The sequence below is a fragment of the Ptychodera flava genome, unplaced genomic scaffold (assembly GCF_041260155.1).
Source record: "Ptychodera flava strain L36383 unplaced genomic scaffold, AS_Pfla_20210202 Scaffold_54__1_contigs__length_889265_pilon, whole genome shotgun sequence".
In the NCBI taxonomy this organism is placed as follows: Eukaryota; Metazoa; Hemichordata; class Enteropneusta; family Ptychoderidae; genus Ptychodera; species Ptychodera flava.
This window is the reverse complement of record NW_027248376.1, coordinates 55,234-80,774: the sequence shown is the minus strand read 5'-3', so window position 1 is coordinate 80,774 and position 25,541 is coordinate 55,234. Positions and strand designations below refer to the sequence as shown.

The window sequence follows — 25,541 nt, the reverse complement described above, 5'->3', positions numbered from 1 at the left end:
CACATTTGGTTCCCGGAACTCTGTAACAACATCACCTGGAAACGAGAAGGCACCGTATCTTGGACAATATTCAATGTCGCTTCGCTATAAACATTGCGAGACTGACATACATCCTCTATTTTCAATTCGATTTCATTGCACTTATGTTTTAAGTGTCTAATTCCATTAAAGATATTGCGTTTTTGTCTCAGAGTCTGTCTGTTTTAAGTTGGTCAACGTACATAGTCTCGTTAAAACGTTGCCTTGTCAGAGATAAGTAGCCTCAGGTTCTATCGGTTGATATTAATACACTCATTCGGATGAAGCATTATAGACGCTGCTGTAATACCGAGACTTCCATCCACTGTTCCATTATTGGAACGAATTGTCTTTTCTACCTCATGAAATTACACTGACGACAATGATGCTAGTTATGATGATAATGATGATGCTACGGTTGTAGTGATTTGGAAGAGGAGAGAATGACAAAAACGTGAACGGGGAGATTGAAAGATTGATAACAAGGCTGATTACAAGGGAAAAGTCCAGATGTCATTACTGCTACGGTTGTAATTGTATTTCTGTGAAATAGTACAACATGAGTAAATAGTTGAAGAAAATCCTAAACAAATAAATTGAAATCGCGGCAACAACTTAAGTTTGAGGCCAATATCAAGAACGTAATCCTTGGCTACCGTGGGTATATTGTTAAGGCAAGCCCATGGGATTGGTCATATCTAAGTGGACGAACACGATGCGTATTTTGCAAGCATAGGCCCTACTTATATTTGAGTATGAGTTAAGATCTAATTTTAAAGAGACATTCCCGAAATTATAAAAAAGACTGGATAAGATGTTTCACATGATCCGGCACGCAGCTAACATAATCATAAAACATATATACAGAGAAAAGCACGACGCACGTCGCCAGTTTATTCTGAAATGAAAAAAAAAAGTTAATAATTAACTAAGGCTTCTGTCACGAGTTATGCAACTCTGGGACAGTTCAGTTCTATCCGTGTCTTTCTCTCTGGCATTTCCCGTTTATCCCGGATCACAGTTACGTCATCCCATTAGACGTCAGTCATCTTTGACTTTGATTTACTCAGAACCAGAGTCGGTATGGCAAGCTCTGACGTAAGACCAGGTACTTCTGGCCGCAGAGATGGTGTACCTGCTAAACGCCCAGACGGTAATGGCGGCCGACGTGGCAGTACAATGGCAACGGACACCAAAAGGTAAATATCCAGACGCACATTTGTAGAATACCAAGCCAATGCACCGTGTCATAGCGTGACAAATAACCTATCTATCTATGTGATCGTCCATGCCAAATGGAAATGACGCCCTTTCCAAATTTATAACTCCCCCCAGCACTACAATGATCCTAGATTTTGATTCTCTTCATATCGATCTATAGAGAGCAGTCGTGTCACCTGACATAGGGCTTCAAATCGCTAGGCACGTACTTATTGTAGTGTTGGCGAGTTTATATAGATGTGATCTATTCACTGATTGTTGGAGCCTTTAGATAATACCGTTGTTAAACAGACTCATAACATTGATTCATTGATCGATCCCTAAAATGCTTATTACCGTATTTCCGTTGTGATACTTCATGACCTTCTGACCTTAGAAACCTTTAGACATTTATGTGTAACGTTTTAACAGTGAGATTTTGTTTTTATTTCGCTCTAAACTATCAAATTTGAGGCCGGTAGATAATAACTCTATGATAAATAATGTGTAACGATTTAGCTCTGATACTTTTTAAACCTCAAGGCAAAGGTGTTTTAATGGAGAAACACGCGAAGGTATATAAAATACATTTAAATTTTACACAAAACACCGTTTGTCAATGCGAACCAACTGTCATAAAACTCTTTTTTGTTCACAGGAGTATGGTAAAGAAGGCTGTAATCGTATGTGATCGATGGGGACCGTCAATTCATGGAGGAGTTACCGATGGTCTTCATCTGGCGATAAGACTACTACAGGACATGGGAATATCTGTCCATTGTACAGCTCTACAAGCAACAGAAGAAGAGGAACGTGAAGCCGAAGAAATGGGTGTAACACTTCATCTTCCGACAAAAACAGGCTCATTTAAATTTAAAGAGCCAAACCGTGATTGGTTGCTGTACCATAACGTACACTATCCAAAACTAGAAGAACTAGCAAATGTCAAATTCGTGTTTGGCTTCAGTGCGTTCACCTCAGAAGCTGCCTTTCATATCACGTGCAAGGTGTTTCCAAAGGCGTCTTGTTATCTGATCAATCTCTTTGATAAAGATGACATAACGCCTTTGATTGTCGGCTGTAGTAAGGAGGAAGTGGAATTTTGGAAGCAGGTTATGTCGGATGAATTTAAGAGTGCAAAGTGTTCATTTTCGATTGGGGAAAGAGTTTACGGAAGGTATAGACGACTTTATCGTGACACTAATCAACAGCTGCTTTCTCCAATTGTATTCGAAGAATACTTAGCGCCCTCTTTATCAGAAGAGCTCCCCTATCTTGAACACGAAGAATTCCAAATTCTATCCATCGTCCAAGAATACGAATTTGAAGATCCTAAGAAACTTGATGTCACCATTAGTGCCATAAACACAGTCGCTGAAAATCTCGACCAGTTTGATGAAACGCCACCAGTGTGGAAAATTATAGGAATACCACCAAGTAAGGAGGAAGAAATCGTGGAAAAGCTGCAGAGAAGCCCTGCATTGAAGATCACGCCTACTTACGTGACAACTACTGAAGAATTTAATCGTGAACTGTTCTCTTCTCATCTTGTACTGATTCCGCCTTCTTCAACAAGTTATGCAAATCTCACCATGGCAGCTATGTGCGCAGCGATACCAATTTTCTATCCTCGAAGGTCCCACAGTCAGGAGATAGTAAATAAACACATCTCTATCATCGAAGCTCGAGAATGTGCCATAGACACGGATAGAGATCCAGCAGGATTGGCGAAACGAATAACGTCCGCCATACAGAATAATCCGACAGCATTGAAACGTGCGAGAATGATAAGACAGCACATCAAAGAAAAGGTTGCCGGGGATCAACAAGACGTCAATAAAGCTTTCATTACAACTTTATCCGCCGATATGCAAGACACCTCATCAGAAAAAATGAAACCGTCAGAGAAGCAATAACTACTGTTGAGCAAAAAGGTATACATATACGACAGCGACTTTTGAGTGCATTAGTTAGTGAGCGTATGTGATATGAGCGTGCATAAATATGTCTAGATTTTTAAATTTGGTGTTTTTCGAGGCAACAGAGAGGGTCGGAGGCAAAAAGACAGATAAGGAAAAAGATATATCAAACAATAAGACAGCTCGAGATGTGGGGGGAAACGCAAATAAAAGTGACGACAGAAAAGAAAATTACACAAACTGACCGTAATTTACGACTGTCATCATCACGTTGATTTTCATATTCCTCTCCGAGCAGATCGCGAGTCGTCAATGATAGAAGACGTAGTAAGAACACCAGACGATATAGAAAGTATTCCTAGTACTTCCAGAAATCAAGAAAGTAAAGGTACGGTAACAAAAGAAATCGAACTTTCACCGTAAATATTGATTATAAGAAGTTACACAAGTAAGGAATTTTATCTCCTGCAAACGTTCATACAATGGTTTGGGGTTAAGAGGCCATCCTGTAGTCCGGTCCTCTTTTGCCCTGGAAAGTCGTTTATCACAAAATCGAACAGACATGCATATTCGTTTTACTTGCTGTTATGCCTAGTGTATCGTTTTAAATTAAGTGTCATGTATGTCCAAACAAAATAAAGGTATCCCTTATAGTTATAACGCTCTTTACAAAATAGTCATGATTGGGACATTATAACTTCTACTATTCTGTTTATCTTTTTCGTCTGCTGTTTATTTTAAGCATCATAATTGATGTACTCATCACTGTGAATATTTTTTTGTTAAAAATGTTCAGTTTGTGAAAAAACAATGTTATAAAGAATAACTTACATTTTGCATGCATTGCTTTAGTAACTTCCATTACTTGTTCGTGTGCCTTCACGAGAGCCATTGCTGTTATTCTTTGAACAAAAGTACGGGTTTGAAAAACAGGGCTCGAAATTAACGGTGGTCTTGCGTCCAAAGACCACCACTTTTTCATTTTGGACCACCAAAATTCAAATGTTGGTGGGCCAAATGGACCACCACTTACGTCAAAAATTTTTGAAGACGACGTACTTGGCCCGCACTACATTGCTGAACGTGGTTCAATGCAGGACAAAAATAGAACATATGCATCTGCTTGCAAGTGACATTTATCATGATATTGCAACATTTAGATTTTAGCAGACCGCAGCACTTTATGCAACATTGTATTTCACCATCACAAAACGTCATGTCAATCAGTTCTGTACAGACAATGGCACTACAGATGCAAAAAATTCGAGAATCGATCGAGTCTACGTTGTTGGTAACACAATACAGTTAATGGTCATTACGTCGCATGTTATTTGGAAAGTGGTTTACGGTGTGACCATTTAGACTCTGTCGGGTTGCATTCTTTAGAGGTCCCGCTGGACTTTGAACAGTATGGTATCTGCTTTTGTTGGCCCTTTGAAAACACTAATTTCGTAGTCAGAAGGTATTTTCTTTGAACATGATCTCATTGGGCGGCTCCACGATCATATACGGGACATGCATCACGGCATGGCAAACGTTCAGCTACACCTTGAAGCCCCAGGTTGTTGTTTTTGTTAATAGAGCATGCGCATTACAGGAAACCCCCCAAGTTCTACAGAAAAGACTGCCCAGCTCACTTCAGATACTGATTCCTACCGTGCGCATTTTGAATACATTTTACGCAAATAAAAACTCAGTTGCGTAAAATCATACGCAAGTTTTGAAATTGTAACGGAAACGCTGCCCAGGCCCATTCGTGTTCAGGCAGTGTTCAAATCGGGTTCTGTTACTGGTTGCTATTGGTTTTTATGAGTGGAAGTATAATTTGACTCTCTATAGTAGATAATAAAGTTCAGAAAAAATAATATTGTGAATTTCAAGTTCAATGGAGCAAATAGTGGGATTTTTGTCTCATAATTGTTAACAGCCGATACCTGGCGGAATAATTTTGAACATAAGAGTATGTGAACTGACAACTCAAAATCATCTTAAGGTAGCGTGATAGGTTAGTATGAGTATTTTCCTTCAAAACTCCGAAAAACTATCCTTTCCATGCCATTTCTTCCTAAGGACATGGCCTTTGAAGGAGGTCAGTTTTCAGTATAGTAATATTAGTATCATCAGATATGCCGAAAAAATTATTCGCTCTTGAAAATTATGCCAACAAAGGAATGCAAACAAACTTCTTGTGTTTTTCCATTTTCTTTTCTTGCCATTTTAGCACGATTCTCTTGGTCTAAATAGTGTAAGTCGACAAGGGATGACAGGTAGTCTACCAAATTTTCACAGGTGAAAGTCGTACAGATGGTCTCCAAACCGTGTCTCAGATTTTTCCAAACACATTTAAGGATTTTAATATTCGTAGTTTAAATAAACTAAGTAATGAACAAAACATGATTCAAAACCATGACTGGTGATTGTTAAAAACCTAAGTCGTCTTCAAAAATTTTAAGACACAGTTATGCTGACAGTATATTAAACTTTTAGATTGCTTTGTTCAAAGACAATCGGCTATGTGAGGGTTATAATTTTCATGGTGAAATATCCACAATTCGGCCTTTTCAGATCCCCAAAAAACCAAAATGTAATGGTACAGCATTAAAATTCATAGAAAGAGGTTTCTGGTGATATGCACGTTTTACGTAAATAACATAGTTTGGGCGAGAAGTTGTCGTTTGAATGTATGTCGTCACAAACCTATCACGCCATCTTAAACAATTGTTATATTACGGACCACTAATTTTTAATTTAGACCACCAAAATATTTTTTAGGTGGTCCACATGGACCACCCACATTTGAAATTTAATTTCGAGCCCTGAAAAATCTAAATTTCTTTGATTTGACAGCAAAAGAGCAAAGACATACAGAATATCGATCACTGACAACTCAAGCATTAAGCGACGTACAAGGCGATGTCACTTCAAGTCATAGGAAAGCAAGTACTGGACGTAAACGACGGCAAGGTGAGAGAGGAGAGAGAGAGAGAGAGAGAGAGAGAGAGAGAGAGAGGAGAGAGAGAGAGAGAGAGAGAGAGAGAGAGAGAGAGAGAGAGAGAGAGAGAGAGAGAGAGAGAGAGAGAGAGAGAGAGAGAAAGAAGTCCGTTTCTGTTCGCCAAATTTAAAAGCAAAGCTAAAAGATGAACTATTATTTACTGATAAAATATTTGCTTCTTCAGATGGCGGTGCAAACAATGAAGAATACAATGTGTGTAAACCTAAAAGTGAAAAGGAATCAAGACATGATGATAATGACGTAAAGCAAGCAAGGACAGGCATAGAATATAGTTCAGGTAATAGTTCTATGTTGAATATTGTCTGTAAATCATCAATATTTATTCTATTGACATTCATATTTGTTGAGAATCTCAATAGTGCCATTGTTTGTTGTTTGTTTGTTGTTTGTTTGAGTTGGTTTTTGGGTTTTTTTTTTGGGGGGGGGCGAATCAGCATTCTTTAAATTATTTCTTTGGTCAATGTTAACTTCTAAAGAATGATCTGTTTGTCCGACCTAATATTGCCATTAAAGGGCACACGACAGTAACTTGACACAGTCAATATTGGCATGTTCTGTGCATGAACGGACACGAGTTAAACCATATTATATTCGAAAGTGACCTTGTAGAACGCAATATACTAGTACTCCCCTGCGATAGCAATGAAATGCTTAAGTGTAATCCAATGGTGTCCTAGTGGTAAATTGGTATTTCATCACTATGAAAGACAAGCACATAATTGTGCTAGAAAGGGGGAGTTTGAGTTATGATTATATCAACCACTGAGTCGCACATTAACAATCACACATACTAAAGAACAACAATTACTTGCAACATAATACGTGTAGACTAACACGAACATCCAGATTACACTAAATGCTAAAAAATAAGGAGATGCATATATTACGTCGATAAATAGAATTTCTTATTTTTTTCTTTTCGCAAGAGCAAAAGTCTCATTCTACGTTCCAGTATGGTGAATACTATTATCATATCGGCCGTTTCTTAACTTGCATACGTTAACTCCAAATCGTATATAGCAATTTCGGACTGAAATATTTAAGTAGTTGATCTATGTTTCTCTCATTAAAATGGAATATTTTCAACAGGCAAAGTGGATGTCAAGAAATCAAAGAGAAGGTCAAGAAATTCGCCTTTCTACCGGCTTTGGTTAAAGAAAAACAAGAGGAGGCGCCTACCATGTAAGCAAATGACATTATGATAGTATCGTTTGAAGTATAACAATACAAAACACCAAACAATACCCATTGTGGCAAATGGAATACACTGGAAATAGCATAATGAAAATAATATGCTACCCATATGATTCTCTACGAATAGAAGGTGTAAAATGTAATTAATTGTAAGTTTACGAAGATAAAATATTATATATATATATATATATATATATATATATATATATATATATATATATATATATATAAATTTTAATAATCGTAAACTTACAATTAATTACATTTGGCACCTTATATATATATATATATATATATATATATATATATATATAATATATATATATATTATATATATCATATTTAATAATCGTAAACTTCGATTTTTAGACATACGGGAGGAATTTCATGCAATCAAAACAAAGTGGGATGATCTCTGGACGAATCAAATCAATTATAAGTGTAAATCATGTGTATGACAGGTCAATATCGATTGCGTTATCATAACTGTCAGTTCGGAAGCTCTTTGATCTTAATTGCTGAGCTGCCTACATTGTTTTAAATCAATGTCTTTCATTTTGATAGAGACAATCGCTGTAAGTACATATTGAATATATGAGTGTGTCCAAGCTAAGTATGAGAAAGCTCTGGTTTGCCGTTTCAGGCCAGATTGAGATAAAAGTGAGACCAGACGGTGTTATTCCGCAGGAAGGGCAAAAAGTGAGGGATGTTACTGCTGCATTCTATGACAACGAACAAACAAAAGAAAATGCAGAACTGGTAGGGAAACAACTAGATCAACGCCGGAATGGTATGAGTTTAGATCATATCGGTGAAGGAAGCATTTCCTATATCATGGATTGCCAGTCATCGGAAGCCCTGGAGTCTTTGATGGGTGACTATTCAAGTGGAAGTCTTCACAGGATGGTGAAGAGTACATTCCTGTCTGAGAGTCTGCTTGATGAAATTGGAGCCCTCTATTTGTCCTTAGGAACATCAATAGACTATGAAGAGTATCTGCTATGTAAGGAGGAATTGGCAGACACCCAAGGTACGTTATTGTGACGCTTACTCATCATAGTATGGCTGGGTAGATAGGCGAGTAAAACGTTTGCGATGTAAAGGAACGATTCCATCGAAATAGAGTATACGCCACTGCTTTTCTCCACCTTTGTGAATGGGGAATTTTTAAATGTTGTCTAATAATTGCATGTGTAGATGAGCATTAATGCTAAAATGTTCTAGTTCGTATTTCATAGACTGTTTTGTTGTTAAACTGATATATCGATATACATATTATAAAATAAATTCTCATTATATCAAATTTCTGTCAAATATGACCAAATAAATAATTTCCTTTTTATATAAGACTCCAGATGCCATGCGTAAACGTTTTGACATTCACAATGGTCTACGATATATGTTACTGATTTCTTATTCTAAACGATGATAAAATTGCAATTCATCTCTAATAACCTTGCGTCCATTCTTATTGTTTGCCATATCAAGAACCTTAGTCTTGCCCAAGTTGTTAACTCGTCTCTTATGTCAATGTATTTGATGTCTAAATACATGATTAACACATTGTAATCCCGTTGTTGAACTTGGCAGTTTAAGGAGTTCACCACGAAACAAAATGGTTGTAATTGTGTCATTAAATTCCTTATCATATATCATTATCATTTATATTTGTATTCAGGTGAAGACATACACCAACAGTCTATTGAAGCCATCGAAGAGATGAATGATAAAATCGAATCCGATGTTCTGAGAAAAAGGGCTGATGTCGCAATAGGGCAGGCAAAGACAAGAGAGAAAGCTAGAGACAGAGATATTCTAAGGGGAATGTCAGAGGAAAGAGAGAAAGGTAGAACATCTGAACTCAATGAACTCATAAATGAATGGATCCAGATAAAGAATGAATTACGCCGACTGAACACCATTCATTCAGAATTGGTTTTTGATCGACAAGAGTTCGTTCGAAAGACAGGAGCCATTATCAATGAAGTAGATGTTCCCCTTGAAATAAAGCAAGAATTGATGATGGCTTTCCACAAGTTCCTGCCTTTGGGTCCTGACAAGACCGGCAAGCCTGATCAAAAGCTGGTGATAGAGGGCGATGTACTCATTGAGTATGTTGAGAACACCATTCATGACTTTGACATTCCTACCAAAGGGAAACAAGACATAATAGAGCAATTCAGGAAGTTGGTACGGGCAAAGTCAGGGAAGGAGACCGCCAAGGCCAGTTTGACTGCAAAACAAGAGGATCTACAGGAGCGTATCCAGGCAATCGTTGATGACGCTGACATTCCTGATGAACAGAAGGAAGTCTATCATCAGTTGAGGCAGGTCGAAAGAGGTAGGTAGATCCATGTAGCAATGACGTGTTTGGAAAGGTGAACCATTATAACTCCCTCTATTCCTTCAATATGGAAAAACAAAAAGAAAACTTAATACGGACATGTAGAGGAGCGAAGGTGGGAGAAAAATTGTCGGTTAATGGGGTCATGAAGCCTGTGGCTCGCGAGTCTTTAGTTTATCAAAAACACATTGATATTTTGCTGGTAGCTGGTTAATTGAGTCAGAAATTAATTGTCCCATGGAACAAATCAGTTTGAATTAAGCAATACAATAAATGCTGATATCATATTCATGTGTTCAAATGTACTAAATTCAACAAAACCGAGTAAAATGTTTATTTAGTAATTACGAAACATCATTTGTCGAGATTTCTTTTCAAAGAAGCTAAATTGCAAGTATATAAAATTGTGTCCTTGGTTTTAAATGTTCATTTATCATAGAAACATTTGTATCTAGGGATCACTACACTTGGTGCTCTGATAAGCGTAGCTCGTATATTATGTAAAAGTTGGAAATGTATTACACGCCATAAAAAATGCTGTATTTTCTCAAATTTCATGACAAAACAGGACTCTCTGTAAGTCGCAATAGCTGTGAGAGAATTCAAATTTATATTTTTACAGTATTTATTGGTCAGTTTCGGATAAGAAAATTCACTGAAATAAAAAAAAAGATATCGTAATAAAAAAAAGAAAGAAAGTTACCCTGTAAGATACTTATCAACCTAACATCAAAATTAAGATTTACTAGTGTTCAAAAAAATTTTCACATCATGAAACTTCAAACGTTGGATTGACATGTTCACTAGCACCAAACTCCACACTCAGCGAATGGTGAATCTTCATTACCAAGACTTTATACATGAGGTGATTCTTGTAACCCCCATAAATGTAATAATCTCCACAAATGTAATATCCACCACAATTGTAATAAAATCAACCACAAATGTAATAAAACAGCCAACCATTAGTGTAACAACTCGCAACCACAAATGTAATAAACAAATTAACCATAAATACAATAAACTTGAACTTCTATATGTGACCATTGTTTATAAATGCCTGAGTAAATAATAACTTTAATAGGACCAGTGTAATGTTATTGCATACTTTCCTGAAACTATGTTTCCTTTCCGAAACACAGAATACAATACTTTGAGAACACTATCACAAACGGCGAGGTATCGATCAAACCGTTAGATAAAGGAAGTCGAACGCAATTCAAGACACTGATAATTACATAATAAGGAAGCGTCAAAATAATTCGTCAACAGTGACACCACACAAAGTTTATGACAGACGACTCAGAACAAATAAGAGAGAAATATACAACCTTATAACAGAAACTTACGACACAAAACATGTTGACGAGAACATATATCTACATTTCAATCTAGTAAAAACAATATGATCAATACCCTGAACACAGTAGAACAAAATTAGACATCCTAACATCTCCAGTGAAGAACAAACTTAAAGTGGGACAACATAGGAATACAGAAAATCTATCGATTATTCCACACAATTTATCCCCCGAAGACGAATCTAGGCGACTGATCAAGAAATTACTGCAATTTTTCGAAAAAACGGCGTTGAAGGATCGTTGTTTATGCAGTTATTTCACTCTGGAATAGAGACAGCACTGACATTCAGATTGCAATTGTGTCTCGCCGTGGCCAATCAGTTCTATACACAAAACAGCGAAACGTAAAATACACTTTCAAATATACAAACGCACTAAAACGCAAAGATTCAAGATATGAATAATGTGTGTAGTTGCTTTCCTTATTACATAGATAAATAATTAAGGGTTAATTCCTTAATTGGAACGACAAAATAGATTTGTTACATTTACGCAATGAGTACTCCTAACACTTTACACAGTGACCTTTAAACCCGATGGACGTGAATAAATTATGACGTAGAAGGAAGTCCCATGACCTTTAGTCACAAAACATTGATAACAGTCTGATAGCGGGAACTTCCAAGTGTTTCAATAATTGCTACGCAATTCATACTATAGAGTTACACTCCGCAACCAATTATACATCAGATAAAATTAATTTTAGGCAAACTATCGCACCGTGCGCATTTTATTTATTTATTTTATTTATTTATTCGGAAGACCAACAGGAATAAAATCCCAATTACAGGCTCCGCTCGACATAAAAAGAAATACAAGCACAATCACACAAAATAAACAATAAAAACAATATATACAATAAAAACAGACAATTGCGATTCACAAACGAGATCATGTATAAAAATAATTCTTTACACTATTTTTAAAAAGACTAAATCTGTCAAAAATATCAATATTTGGATTATATTTTGCAATTTCGTTAAAAGTGGACAGAGCACGTGGAATGAAAGAGTACTTGCGAACATTAATTCTGGTTGCTGGTACCCGAAACGGACAGTTAAACCTTAAAGTTCGTTGAACATTCAGTGGGATTTGTGTTAAATAAGAACTGTTAACCACAGAATGAATACATTTGTATAAAAAACAGAGATCAGAAACTTTTCTACGATTAAAAAGGGGAGGTAGTTTGAAAAATGTGCATAATTTTCTATACTCTGAAGAACAGTAAGGTATGTTTTGTTTAAAGCATAAGTATCTGATAAATTTCTTTTGAACACGTTCAACTTTATCAACTAGGTTCTTTTGCCATGGATTCCATATAACAGAACAGAAATCGAGGCAGCTCCGTACCAAAGAAATGTACAAGGCCTTCACCGACTTTACATTATGGAAATCTTGACAATTGCGTTTTAAGAAACCTAGATTGCGCATTGCTTTCTTGACGACAGTATCAATGTGCTCGGAAAAATCCATGGAGCCACAAAGTATGACACCAAGGTCCTTGATTGACGTAAAACGTGTGATTGGAGTTGTATTAATTGAGTAATTAAAAGAATCATCTTAGTCTTATTAGTAAAACTAATGAAGCCACATTTGTCAATATTTAACTTAAGCTTCCATGTTGAACACCAACGGACAACCCTGTCAAGATCATCTTGCAACAATGCGCAATCAGAAATTGACTGGATAGTTTTATAAAGCTTCGAATCATCTGCATATAAAATAACATTTGATGACCGAGCACATGTTGACAAATCATTTACGTATAAAATAAAAAGCAGGGGACCAATAATAGAACCCTGGGGTACACCAGATACAACTGGGCACCATTTGGAAAAACTTCCCTCAATGACAGTTCTCTGGGAGCGATCAGACAGATACGACTCAAGCCACTTAATGCAATTTCCGGTATAACCGAAAGAAGAAAGTTTGTGAATAAGTAGTTTATGAGAAATGGAATCGAAAGCTTTACTGAAATCAAGATAAATTGAATCAGTTTGTAATTTATTGTTGAACGCTGTTGAAATAAAGTCTGTGTAAGTGGCTAGATTCGTCTCGACGCTTCTCCCAAGAACAAAACCGTGTTGATCATCAGAGATAACGTTAGCAACATGGCCATATAAACTCTTAAAAACGATCTTCTCGAAGACTTTACTAAATAAAGGTAACAGTGAAACTGGTCTGTAGTTTCTAATATCCTGCTTATACCTTTTTTAAGATTGGCACCACATTGCTACGCTTAAAAAACGTCGGAAAGATTCCGGATGAAAGGGATTTATTATAAATATAAGTGAGAGGAAAAGCAAGTTCCTCAGCGCACTTTTTTAAAATTACACCAGATACATTATCAACTCCACATGCTTTGTTTACATCAGTGGAAAGTAGTAATGTCATTACGTCATCGTAACGTGCATGAATATTGCACAAGACGTCATCTTTAATAGTAGTTACATCAGGTAAATTCGACTCATCAGGTTTACTAAAAACAGATTCGAAGAAATCGTTAAAACCTTCAGCAATTAAAATCGGTGAATCAAACACGGAATCAGTATGTTTCATAACCTTTGGAATAGAACTAGATTTCGATTTATTAGCAACAAAACCCCAGAAACGTTTGGGATTATGTTGTGAGGATAGTTCGATTTCCTCTACATACTCACAATATTTGATGTTTTTCAACTTTTTAAATTCTGACCTTAGCGGGAAAAAAGTTCATAGTCTGCAGGATTACCAAACTTTTTAAATCTACGATGGGCATCTGCCTTCTCCTTCAATAGAGAAATTAGATCCGCATCGAACCAGGGAGGAAATTTGCGCCCTCTAAGTTTATTTTAGGGACACATTCATCAATTGCACTATTTAAAATATCATAAAAACATCTAACACACTGATCGAGATCTTCAATGTCAAGCATTGTTGACCACGGAATACATGACAAAAGTGACTTCAGGTGTACAAAGTCAGCTTTTCGAAAATTATACACAGATCTTTCACACAGAAGTATGTGACGCTTACCGACAATTTTAAGTTCACAGTGAAGAGCGTCATGATTAGATTTAACAGACTTTTCGGTGACGGATGCTGTACATGAACCACCGAAAGAAAACACCAAGTCTAAGACGTGATCATTGCAAGTTCTGTGTGCGTTGACTTGTGTCAAACCAAACTCGTTAATTATTTCGATGCATCTGTCCGACAGGTGTTCATTCCACGACGATGGCCGCACTGCATTTTGAACAATAGACCATTCAATGTCGCGGCGATTGAAATCACACATAGAAATACGCAGTCTTTGTCGTTGTTGATGCAAGTGTACACTGATTCAAGGGATAATTCAAACTGCTCCCATGTGTTAATATTGGCCCATGTTGGGATATAAACACAACCAATAAATATACTACAGCTTTTCATATATACCTGCACCCACGCAGTATAAATCTGAGTAGGCCGTGCCGATCACTCTAAATCAACCTACCTACCCTACCTACCTACCTACCTACCTACCTACCTACCTACCTACCTACCTACCTACCTACCTACCTACCTACCTACCTACCTACCTACCTACCTACATACATACATACATACATACATACATACATACATACATACATACATACATACATACATACATACATACATACATACATATCTACATCCATACCTATCTATATACACACATAAAAATAAATACCCACATACAAACATACATAAATACATACAAATAAATACATATACCAACATACATGAGGAGGGAACATTCTGATTGCACTCCATCCGTCATTAGTAAATTGAAGGAATACTCGAACATACTCGTACGTTATGACATAATTGGCCAGGATATTCACGATGCTCTCTGTAATATTGATGATACTAAGGAGGCTTACTACTATATCCTTCCAAAAATACATAAATTAACACAAGATGAACTCAACAACCATGTAATGCCACCTGGAAGACCAATTTTCAGTCACATAAACAGCCCTGTAGGGCTGCTGCCTTATGGTTGGATCATATTTTAACACCCGTGGAGGCGAAATATTGTGGAGTTGATCTGGTGAAAGACACAACTGAATTTCTTGCCAATCTTGAAGAGTTCAACAGTATTCATGCCCCTCTACCAGACAATTTGTTGATCATCACCATGGATGTTCGCAGTTTGTACACAAATATACCTCACAGCGATGGACTCACCGCCTTGAACGATGCTCTACTACAGCATTCCGTGTAAAATAAAATCGAAATCGAGATTATCCTTCAACTCGTCTCGTATATTTTCAGTAACAATCATTTCTCATTTCTGGACAGACATTTTCGCCAAGTTCAGGGTACAGCCATGGGCATTCCATTCGCAGTGAAATATGCAAATATTTCATTGCATGGTTCAGGAAGACATTTTTCCTCAAACTCCCTTTATATGATCCCCTATGACACAAGAGATTCGTGGATGATTTAATTGAATTATGGTATCAGAGCAGAGAGACGATTACACAGTTCATACAGATTGTTAACACTGTCCATCCATCAATTAAATTCGACGTAGAGTTCAGCAAGGAGGAACGAGCGTTCTTGGACGTACGCGTCATACGCCATGGTGACAGATTAGAAACCAATCTATACATTAAACCAACGGACTCTGGAACATACCTATCTCCACATTCCTGCCACCCGAGACATATTTTCCGATCAGTACCTTATAGTCAGGCAATACGCATTCGCCGTATTTGCTCGGTAGATGAGTGGTCTGAACATCAACTACATTCTCTCAAGATCAAATTAATGTTATCCGGATACAAACAAGAGGACATTCAACCGATTATAAACAAAGTCAATAAACTAGATCGCCAGCGTTTACTGCAATACAAAACAAAAATAGCGGAATCCCGATTGACATACGTCACTGACTACAACCCATTGGGCCCGATGTGAAAAAATGGTGACACAACATCACAAGATACTAAAGCAATCTGCTACAATGAAAAGAGTTATGCCTTCACCTCCGCTATTAGCATATCGTCGCTGCAGGAATTTGGGAGACATCCTTGTCCACAATAAATCACAGAACTTCGTACACCAAACTTTATCTCACCCTTGCAATGCTACCCGTTGCGTTAATTGTAAATATATGATAACCACTGATACCTTTACTAGCAAAGTAACGGGAGAACGATTCAAAGTAAGAGGAACCTATCGTGTACGTCAGCATGGGTAATTTACTCGATCGTCTGCAGAAAATGTCAACTAATGTACATTGGACAAACACGGAAGATGGTCAAACAAAGACTTTCCGGCCACCGAATCTGTATCCGTAGACGACAGTATAACACTAGCCACTTGTAGCACCACACTTCAATGAATCGGGACATTCGGACAGTGATCTCGCGGTTGTCGTCATCGAACAAATCACAAATAAAGACCCCGTCATGTTGGTTTCTAAAGAGACATTTTGGATAAAGAAGTTGAAAACAATGTATCCAGATGGCTTGAACACCGAAACCCCTCTGTCTTTTTAACTGTCATCCTTCATTCACAAGTTCCTTTCCATTGTTGCCTTTACACCTGTTTTTGCGTCGACTGTTCTGATAATCAATTTGCATAATTGATTTTGCATACTTGTCACTTTCAAACCCTAACAGTGACACATGTACTTGAGTTCTCCAGTGGACCTGATGATGCCCTGTAAGCAGGGCGAAAGTAGTCATCGTGAGAGCCTTTTTGTCTTGTTGAGACCATCCTCACTTCCGATTATATATATATATATATATATATATATATATATATATATATATATATATATATATATATATAATTATATAATATATATATATATATATATATATATGACTTATTGGCAGGGTGTCATTTGCACAGCGCCCTCTACAGAAGAAAAGTTGTTTGCTGAAAGCTGCATATCAGCCAACAATACAATCATGTACACCAGCGACTGAGAGTTCATTTAATACATTTCAAACACCTGTCTTGTACATAAAATATTCCAAATCAATAGTGAAGCACCTGTGAAAATCAAGAGTGAACAACAGACTTGACTTTAGATTTTATTCACTTTTTCACTTCAGATTTCATTCCTACTATCACTTGACACACAGCAAGGAATTACAAGGCATTCTGTAAACAGTATTAATACCATGTTAACATGACTCAGCATTGTATTTACAAATTCTTCATTTAATTCCCCCTTATAACTGGTATAAATTCAAAATTGAATGAGTAAGATCTGTAAAAGTGAAGAGTTGTAATTGTAAGCCCCCTCCCTACACAAAAGTAGCCCTGTACCTTTGTAGTGGTAATGGATTAATGGATGATAATGGATTAATGGATGATAATGGATTAATGGATGATAATGGATTAATACTGAACAAAAATACACAAGTTTCTGATTACTATGAAGCATGAGAATTAACACTTAACCCTTTTGAGTGCTAAGTCAGCGTTTTTCACCTTAAGGAAATATACTCCAGTCAATTTTTTTTAAATTTTTGCCAAAATTTTGATGAAAAACTCTAACCAATGAAATGTGACATCCATTTTGTCCAAAATTACTAAACTATTACAGAAATATTTTAAACAAATTGTTAAATGTTGACTATAATTTTTGGTGGGAAATATTACAGCACTCAAAGGGTTAAAGGAAATCGATGATAAAAGATTTTCTTGGTAATCTGATATATCCACACAGCTTACTATTGTATGTATGGTTATTGCATCAATATGTTTGATGCTTACTGGTCATTCTCAAGGTTTAACGTATGGATTCAAATTTGAAGTACATTTTTGCTAAGTAAGGAGCCCTGATTTTACAAAGAAGCACACCAAATGATAGATGAAAAACTACAATTTAATAACATATCAAAATCAAATTGATCAAAATTGATCATTTTGATAATTTTGATGGTTCTTTGCTTAGCTTGACTCATATCATTTTTCAGAATGCTGTATCTGTTTTAGAGTGAAAAGCACTCTCTCAGACTGTTGTGTAAAATATGTGGAGACACTGCAATCAAAGTAAAACATCAGGAAGTGAAAGTGAAAAACAGCCACAGGTACACTTTGTAAGGGCTCTGACATTCAGCTGAATTTCGAATCCTCTTGTACCACACCAAAAAGCATACTTAGCTGCTTTTTGTGATATGCAAATTGCTTTATTATTTTTGAAAATTGAATAAAATGTGACTATATGTATTGGGAGTATTAATAAGCTGAAAACTGGCCATTTATTAATGTTAAAACTTTGACCCTAATTTCCCTGTATTTCCCAACTCAACCGTAGGAAACTGGAGTTAAATGCAAACAATGGTATTGTATGGGTTGAGCAAACAGATCATAAAACTGAACACAGAACAAAAAAATCCAAAAAGATGCCATGAAGTAGCTATTTAGTACTTACAATAAACTAAACATCATTTGTCTGTATTAATGTTAACTAAAATTTACATCAACATCTTTGCTCTGGTCAGAAGAACTCCTTTTACATCACTGTAGCTAAGTTTGGAATCAAGGTTACATATAGGTGTATGGACCATCGTGCAATTCCAAGTGTTTGCAAGAATGAATCAATTAACGGGATTGGTCATCGGAACTGCACATGTGTGACTTTCTTGTTGACAAACAATGTATTTTATGCATGATATCTAAATGCATCACTTCAACGTAGCTGCAACATATAAAATTTATGATATTCATTGTTAACAAACATGTTTCACTTTCATCAACCGCCAATGTACCCTAGAAACGGTATTTACATAGGTCGCAGGGGTCGCTGGCAACCTTTGAGCAGAGTTCCTACGACCACCTCCCTTTAAGGGTCATATACTTACATACATTCATTCATTTATGCAAACATACATCCATACATCATATTACAGATACATACAAAATTTAGAAAATGGACTGTACAATGATTTAATAGATTTGTGGTATCGTACATCAACTACTGCTCTTGAGTTATTGTCTAACTGGCTACATGTAAATCAGTAAACACTATGGACAGAAAATAAATAAAGACAATACTACTGCAATCAACATCAAAAATTAAACAAATTTGCAGAATATTACCAAAAAAATGTCAAAATATTGCCTAACTGGTATATAGTCATTAATTATGCATATTAATAATAATAATAATAATAATAGGTTCTTACATAGCGCACATATCCACAAGTACATGCGCTCAAGGAGCTTTAATTATTATTACCCCTGGTCACTGGGGTAATAAAAACAGCACACATGTGCAGCCAATAAGCAAAGCAGAGCTAAACGCACACGTTACAGCCACTGTCCTACAGTTACCCATCACTCCTGGGTGGGGAGAAGCAATGAGGAATAAAGTGCCTTGCTCAAGGACACACCACCATGGCCATGCCGGGGCTCGAACTCACCATCCCATGATCGTGAGTCAAATGCTCTAGCCACTGGCCCATGATGCCCCGATACAATTGATACAATTCACAGGAGTAAATGTGATGACCCGGCAAAAGCTTCAGTGACAATTCCACAAAATTCTACCATACTACACTGAACTGTTGTTGATTACAGCCTATAGCTAATTACCTAAAGTCATTAATTATGCAAATAAGTCATTACTACACATAGTCTGGTTCCCTGCCCCTTTCTACGAAAAGGGTCAGGTATGCGCCATTCTCTTCACGGCACTGATTGGACGACACTATGGAACATGTCGATTTGCTAAGGGGAGCACCTGCGTCTGCTGCGTCGCTGCAGTGTTATATGCTATTTCAAATTCCAAAAACAAACAAAATACTAACTCGATTCTGTCATTCGGATGTAGTACGCTCTTTCATAAATATATCACCTCGTACGACGTTTTGCATAAGAAACAGATTGATTTTTGAAGACTAACTGACTTGTGTAATGTTCATGTAGCTGCCCCTCCTACATTGTTGCTGAGTTACTGTCAAGGGCGCAGTCATTTTGAACATTCCAGCCTGATATCACGCGCGATGTGCGCCACGCGCGTCCGCCATTTTGCCCAAAATCTGGCAAAATGGCTGCCGCATACCTGACCCTTTTCGTGAGTGTAGCGCAGCCAACGGTAGAAAGGTGGCAGGGAACCAGACTATACTAAACAGATAAAATTCACTGGACAAACACAATGACGCAGCCATGACTTCAGTGACAGGTCAACAACAATGTACACCAAACCATTATAGAGATAAAGCCTAATTACCTAAATCCATTAATTATGCAGTGACATTGCCATGAATTCAGAAACAATTTCACCAAATTGTAGCATATTACACTGAACCACTACTGAGCTACATCCTAATTACCTAAATTCATTAATTATCCAAATTAGTCATTACCATAAATATAAAATTCACTGGAACAAAGGCAATGGCGTTGCCATGACTTCAGTGAAAATTCTACTAAATTCTAGCATATTGCACTGAACCATTATTGAGCGACATTCCAATTACCTAAATTCAGTAATTATGCAAATAAGTCATTACCATAAATATAAAATTCACTGGACCAAAGGCAATGGCTTTGCCATGTCTTCAGTGAAAATTCCATAAAATTCTAGCATATTGCACTGAACCATTATTGAGATACAGCCTAATTACCTAAATTCATTAATTATGCAAATACATAATTACTACACAGATAAAATTCACTGGACCAAATGCAATGACATGGCCATGGCCTAAGAAGCAATTCCACAAAATTGTAGCATTTTACTCAAATCAATTATGGAGATAAAGCATAATTACCTAAATTCATTAATTATGCAAATTACTTGATCAGAGCAATTTTTAATTATTACCTAAAATCTTAAGAATGTCAAAAAACCACAGTCATTACTCAATTGAACAACTACTAGCATTTAAAAAGAGGTGAAAAGTACAATTACCAGCCTGAACGATTTGTTTGTCGGTAACATTTAATTCATTATGCAAATTAGTAACATTTTTACCGTTTAAATATTTTAATTAATGAGATTTTTTCAAGAAATTGTCACCTTCCTGTCACAAACTCATGTTTCAATGGCAGTACTACTGTTTTATCAGATGTTGACCTTGACCTACATTTGCAAATTGTTACCTTACACCCAAAGGTACACCACTGTCCAACACTGTCAGGATTTTATTGTCCAGTGATGGCAGGAAATCATCAGGAGAAGTCTTTAACCCATTGGGATTGACAATAAACCAGAATGGACATATACTTGTCTGTGACTATGGGCCTGGTGTCCAGCCTGGCAGTGTGAAGACAGTAACAGCAGACACTGCACAGATTCTAACATCTGTCACAGTTCATGGCTTACCAAGTGTTTTCACTCCACGAGACACAAAAATGGCAGACAATGGTGACTATTACACAGCAGATGACGGCAACAAATGCATTGTAGTGAGTGATGCAAAGAGTGAAGTGAAACAAATAATAGCAATGGGTAAACTGAAAGGCCCCACTGGTGTATTTGTTGATAAAGACAGAAATGTTTTCATAGCAGACTACGGTGCAGACTGTGTAATCAAATGTAATGGAGATGGTGACATTATTTCAAGTCAACAACTCAGAAAGCCCTTCTCTCTGACCTTGAACAAAAAATATCAACTCATAGTGTCATGTGATGGTGATGTAAAGTGTATCTATGTTTTGGACAGTAATCTTGAAATATTGAATCAATTTGGAAGTGATCACTTAGTGGATCCATGTGGAGTTACAGTTGACAATGCAGACAATATTTATGTGGCAGATAATATTGGGAAGATAGTGAAATTTGATAGACAGGGTGAATACCAGGAAACTGTAACTGTAGATGGAGACCCTTACTACATTGCAGTGTTTACAGACGGTAGAATAGTTTATTCAGATCGCAGTGATTCCACTGTCAAGGTCATTTACAAGTAAGAAATCTGAGAAGACAGTCAATGCAAATATTGCAGCAAATACAATTGTACAACTGAACAACCTACAAACACATCATCACCATGACTGACACAATTTTCCTGATTTTCTCATCAAAACTCAATATTTTCTCAGCCAAGTTTGGGTTAGAATTTCTCGTTATGATGTCAGGAAATGACTCCAAGTGGAATTGAAACCCTTGGATGAAATTTTGTATTTTTTCAGAGTGAATTTTCTGTAAAATGTGAAGAAATTGAAATCTGCTTTGTTTTGATGCCATGAACAATGTCAATAATTTCATTTTTCTCAGAAACTATTCATAATTTCCTAGTCATGTTGGGGTTAGAATTTCTCATCTTGATGTAAGGAATCCAATAATGTAAAAATTAAAGTCATTGGTTGAAATTTTGTATTATTTTCAGAGTCAACTTTTTGTAAAATGTGAAGAAATTGTGATCAGGTTTGTTTTGATGCAATTGTTTTGACACAGAGAATACAAATAATTTCATTTTTCTGAGAAATGTTCATATTTTCCTGGCCATGTTGGGGTTAGAATTTTACGTCTTGATGTGAAGAATTCAAAAATCATAAAATTTAAGACAGTTGAAATTTGATAATTTTTTCAGAGTGATATTTTGAACACTGTAGAGAAATTGTGATCAAGTTTACTTTAATGCAACTGTTTTGACATGTAGAAAATACAAATAATTTCAATTTTCTGAGAAATGTTCATATTTTTCTGGCCATGTTGGGGTTAGAATTTTACCTCTTGATGTAAAGAATTCAAAAATCATAAAATTTAAGACATCAGTTGAAATTTGATAATTTTTTCAGAGTGATATTTTGAACACTGTAGAGAAATTGTGATCAAGTTTACTTTAATGCAATCGTTTTGTAGAAAATACAGATGTTTTCATTTTTCTGAGAAATGTTCATATTTTCCTGGCCATGTTGGGGTTAGAATTTTACCTCTTGACGTAAAGAATTCAAAAATCATAATATTAAAGTCATCGGTTTAAATTTTGATGTGTTTTTATAAAGAGATATTTTGATATTTCTGCAGAATGTCCAGTGTTGACATGACTAAATTCCATTCAACATTCAATCCAATTTCAACATGATTTCTAGATTTCTGAGTTTGATGTCCAGATTTTTCTGGTCATGTTTGGGTTTGAATTCCATGACTTTATATAATTAGGTTCGTTAAGTTGAAATCAAAGTAATCGGTTTAAATTTTCATATTTTTTTACGGAATACAATTGTTAATTCTGTACAGCAGCATTGCAATGAGTTTTTATTCAATTTCAATCACTGTAAACATTCATGGAAGCATCGCTGTGAAATCTTCTCATATTTGTTTTGATTTCAAGAAAGACACTCATCAGATCTTACCTGAACATTGTACATACTTTATGCTATTCATCCTGGTCAGGGTACCCCTTCCGATTTCTTGTATCATCATCAGATTTATCAAATTCTTGGAGTAAATCCACACATGACTTCAGCTGGCAACCTGTCAGCTGTTATGTTTTGACTGAAGGCGAACGCTTTACTCATTAGACAGCTTCCACAGTAAAAGGTAGTCCAGAAAAAATATCAAAGTTCGAATTTGCAAACATAACACTGCTGGGTGTTATTTTATTGATTCAGAAACAGAAAATAGAGCTCAGTATCTTTGTAATAATTTTCGTTTTGAAAAGGGTCTGTTTTTAAGAGATGTACAACCGACCGACTCACATTAGTGTAAAATTCTTACGCTAGTTCATTAGCCCATGATAGGTGGCGCTATTTCAATTTCTGCCGTCAGGCTGGTCAGGTTGACGTTATGTCGGCTTCAGCGCAGAAGTACACGTAACATATTAGTATCTGTAATGGACTGTATTTCTGAGAGTTTGACAGTTTTATCACAATTTATTATACCTTGACAAGAGTATAAAATTATTAAGACATTTAATTTGATTGTAAACGTTTTCGCATGTTATTTCAATTTACTTTTTCCTTGTACGCTTGCCAAGTAACCCAATATTGTGTTGCACAGCTAGCTATGTTCATTGTTTTGAACACATTATATGCATTCAAGCAATCATTCACTGATGCTTTCAAGAACTAACACTTTTTATCACGTGTGTACCCAAAACACCATAGCTACACGTTTGTACCTTAACTTTGCTATGTTAAATCAAGAAATATTGAAGACTTTGGTGGTTTTTGGTTTACTGTTTTCTTTCTCACCAGTAGGCCCTGAGACGTATACCTAATGCCATTTTTCACGTGCTATTTCACTATGTGATAGATACTGAGATTTTCAGATCTTGATGTTTTGTAGGATTGTTTTTTTTCAACTAAACAAAGTATTCAGTTTGTCCCTATATAACGGTTTTTTTTTTCAGAAAAAATGTTTTATTTCCGAATATTGTAATTTTTGACTTGCATGTATTTTTCTTGGCTGTATTCTAAAGCCAGCCCTCTAAGCTTATGATTTTCTGGTCCACATTACCATCGTAAATGATTTGGTGAAGTGTTATTTATCGTGTTAAGACCTTTCTGAATGTCGCATGTTATTTTTCGTTGTAATCAGTAATATTTTTCACCGATATATTTTTATAGTTTATATGTCTCACTCGGCAGAATTTTTAATTTCTATTCAGAGTATCACTTGTGATCCGGGTAGGTATTAAAAGCATTGCAAACGAAACCAACAGTTAGTTTTTTTAATGTGCTTCAGATATTTCAGAGCTACATATTCTTGATAACGATGTACTATTGTAAATTTCTGGATTGACATTTTAGTGCTTCTGAAAGAACAGATCGTCTTGTATCAGATTTTCATATCAGCCGTCGATACATATAGAAACATTTTACTTTGCGTAAGTATTGAATATTGTAATTTGATTTTTCTTCCTGTTAGGAGTTTCCAGTTCGTTATGTTTTTTTTTTCCGCAAACTGTGCATTTTAGCAAACATACCCAGCAGAACTTCCCAATTTATCTGCATTCGAGAAAAATAAATGTTTCGCAATTCCAAAAAAATCGTGTTTCTCATGACATATTACGCGTGAATTTAGAATGAATATTACTGCTTTAATTTACCGAGGATAGACTTAACACTGTTTGGTGTGTGTAATTATCGATAGAAGTACATTTTGAGAACGCTATTTTTATACACTAGCCAGATTTAGATTTTTTTTTGTAAATCCGTTAATAGCTCAAGAAGATTGGCTTGTTGAATTCCAATGAAGTAATAAAAGATTGAAAAAGCAAAATCAAATTTTAGCAGCGTTCTTGTGGTTTGGTGTTCGTCTTGGTAAATATATGTAGATGACCCTAATCCTATCCCACAGCACGGACATTAGAAAGATTACTTCGCCCTTCAAAGCCGCATTGCATGTCTTCCTAATAGAAAAATGTATGTATGTATGTATGTATGTATGTATGTATGTATGTATGTATGTATGTATGTATGTATGTATGTATGTATGTATGTATGTATGTATGTATGTATGTATGTATGTATGTATGTATGTATGTATGTATGTATGTATGTATGTATGTATGTATGTATGTATGTATGTATGTATGTATGTATGTATGTATGTATGTATGTAT

General features: G+C 36.0%; 2 protein-coding genes and 1 long non-coding RNA gene across 3 annotated transcripts; all 3 read left to right on the top strand.

Annotated features, from left to right (window-relative positions):
- Positions 1–969: 969 nt before the first annotated feature.
- On the top strand, positions 970–3,134 carry LOC139128444 (uncharacterized). The gene is made up of 2 exons (XM_070694216.1): positions 970–1,217; positions 1,877–3,134. Exons 1-2 carry the CDS (start codon positions 1,102–1,104, stop codon positions 3,132–3,134), a joined length of 1,374 nt encoding a protein of 457 aa, XP_070550317.1. The 5' UTR covers positions 970–1,101.
- Positions 3,135–3,454: 320 nt separating this feature from the next.
- LOC139128453 (uncharacterized) lies at positions 3,455–6,431 on the top strand. The gene is made up of 3 exons (XR_011551305.1): positions 3,455–3,525; positions 5,985–6,101; positions 6,314–6,431. It is a non-coding gene; the product is annotated as an uncharacterized lncRNA (long non-coding RNA).
- A 196-nt stretch (positions 6,432–6,627) lies between these two features.
- Positions 6,628–23,850, top strand: LOC139128443 (uncharacterized). The gene is made up of 5 exons (XM_070694215.1): positions 6,628–6,634; positions 7,240–7,332; positions 7,988–8,374; positions 9,023–9,685; positions 21,143–23,850. The coding sequence occupies exons 1-5, from the start codon at positions 6,628–6,630 to the stop codon at positions 21,937–21,939; spliced, it is 1,947 nt and encodes a 648-aa protein (XP_070550316.1). The 3' UTR covers positions 21,940–23,850.
- The last annotated feature ends 1,691 nt before the right edge of the window (positions 23,851–25,541 follow it).

What these genes read in the sequence shown, in the direction of transcription:
- LOC139128444 (XM_070694216.1), top strand. Translation starts at nt 1,102, where the DNA reads ATGGCAAGCTCTGACGTAAGACCAGGTACTTCTGGCCGCAGAGATGGT. An exon ending in ATGGCAACGGACACCAAAAG is followed by an intron (nt 1,218 to 1,876) that starts GTAAATATCCAG and finishes TTTTGTTCACAG; the next exon opens with GAGTATGGTAAAGAAGGCTG.
- LOC139128443 (XM_070694215.1), top strand. An exon ending in CAAGAGGAGGCGCCTACCAT is followed by an intron (nt 7,333 to 7,987) that starts GTAAGCAAATGA and finishes TTGCCGTTTCAG; the next exon opens with GCCAGATTGAGATAAAAGTG. An exon ending in GTTGAGGCAGGTCGAAAGAG is followed by an intron (nt 9,686 to 21,142) that starts GTAGGTAGATCC and finishes TTACACCCAAAG; the next exon opens with GTACACCACTGTCCAACACT.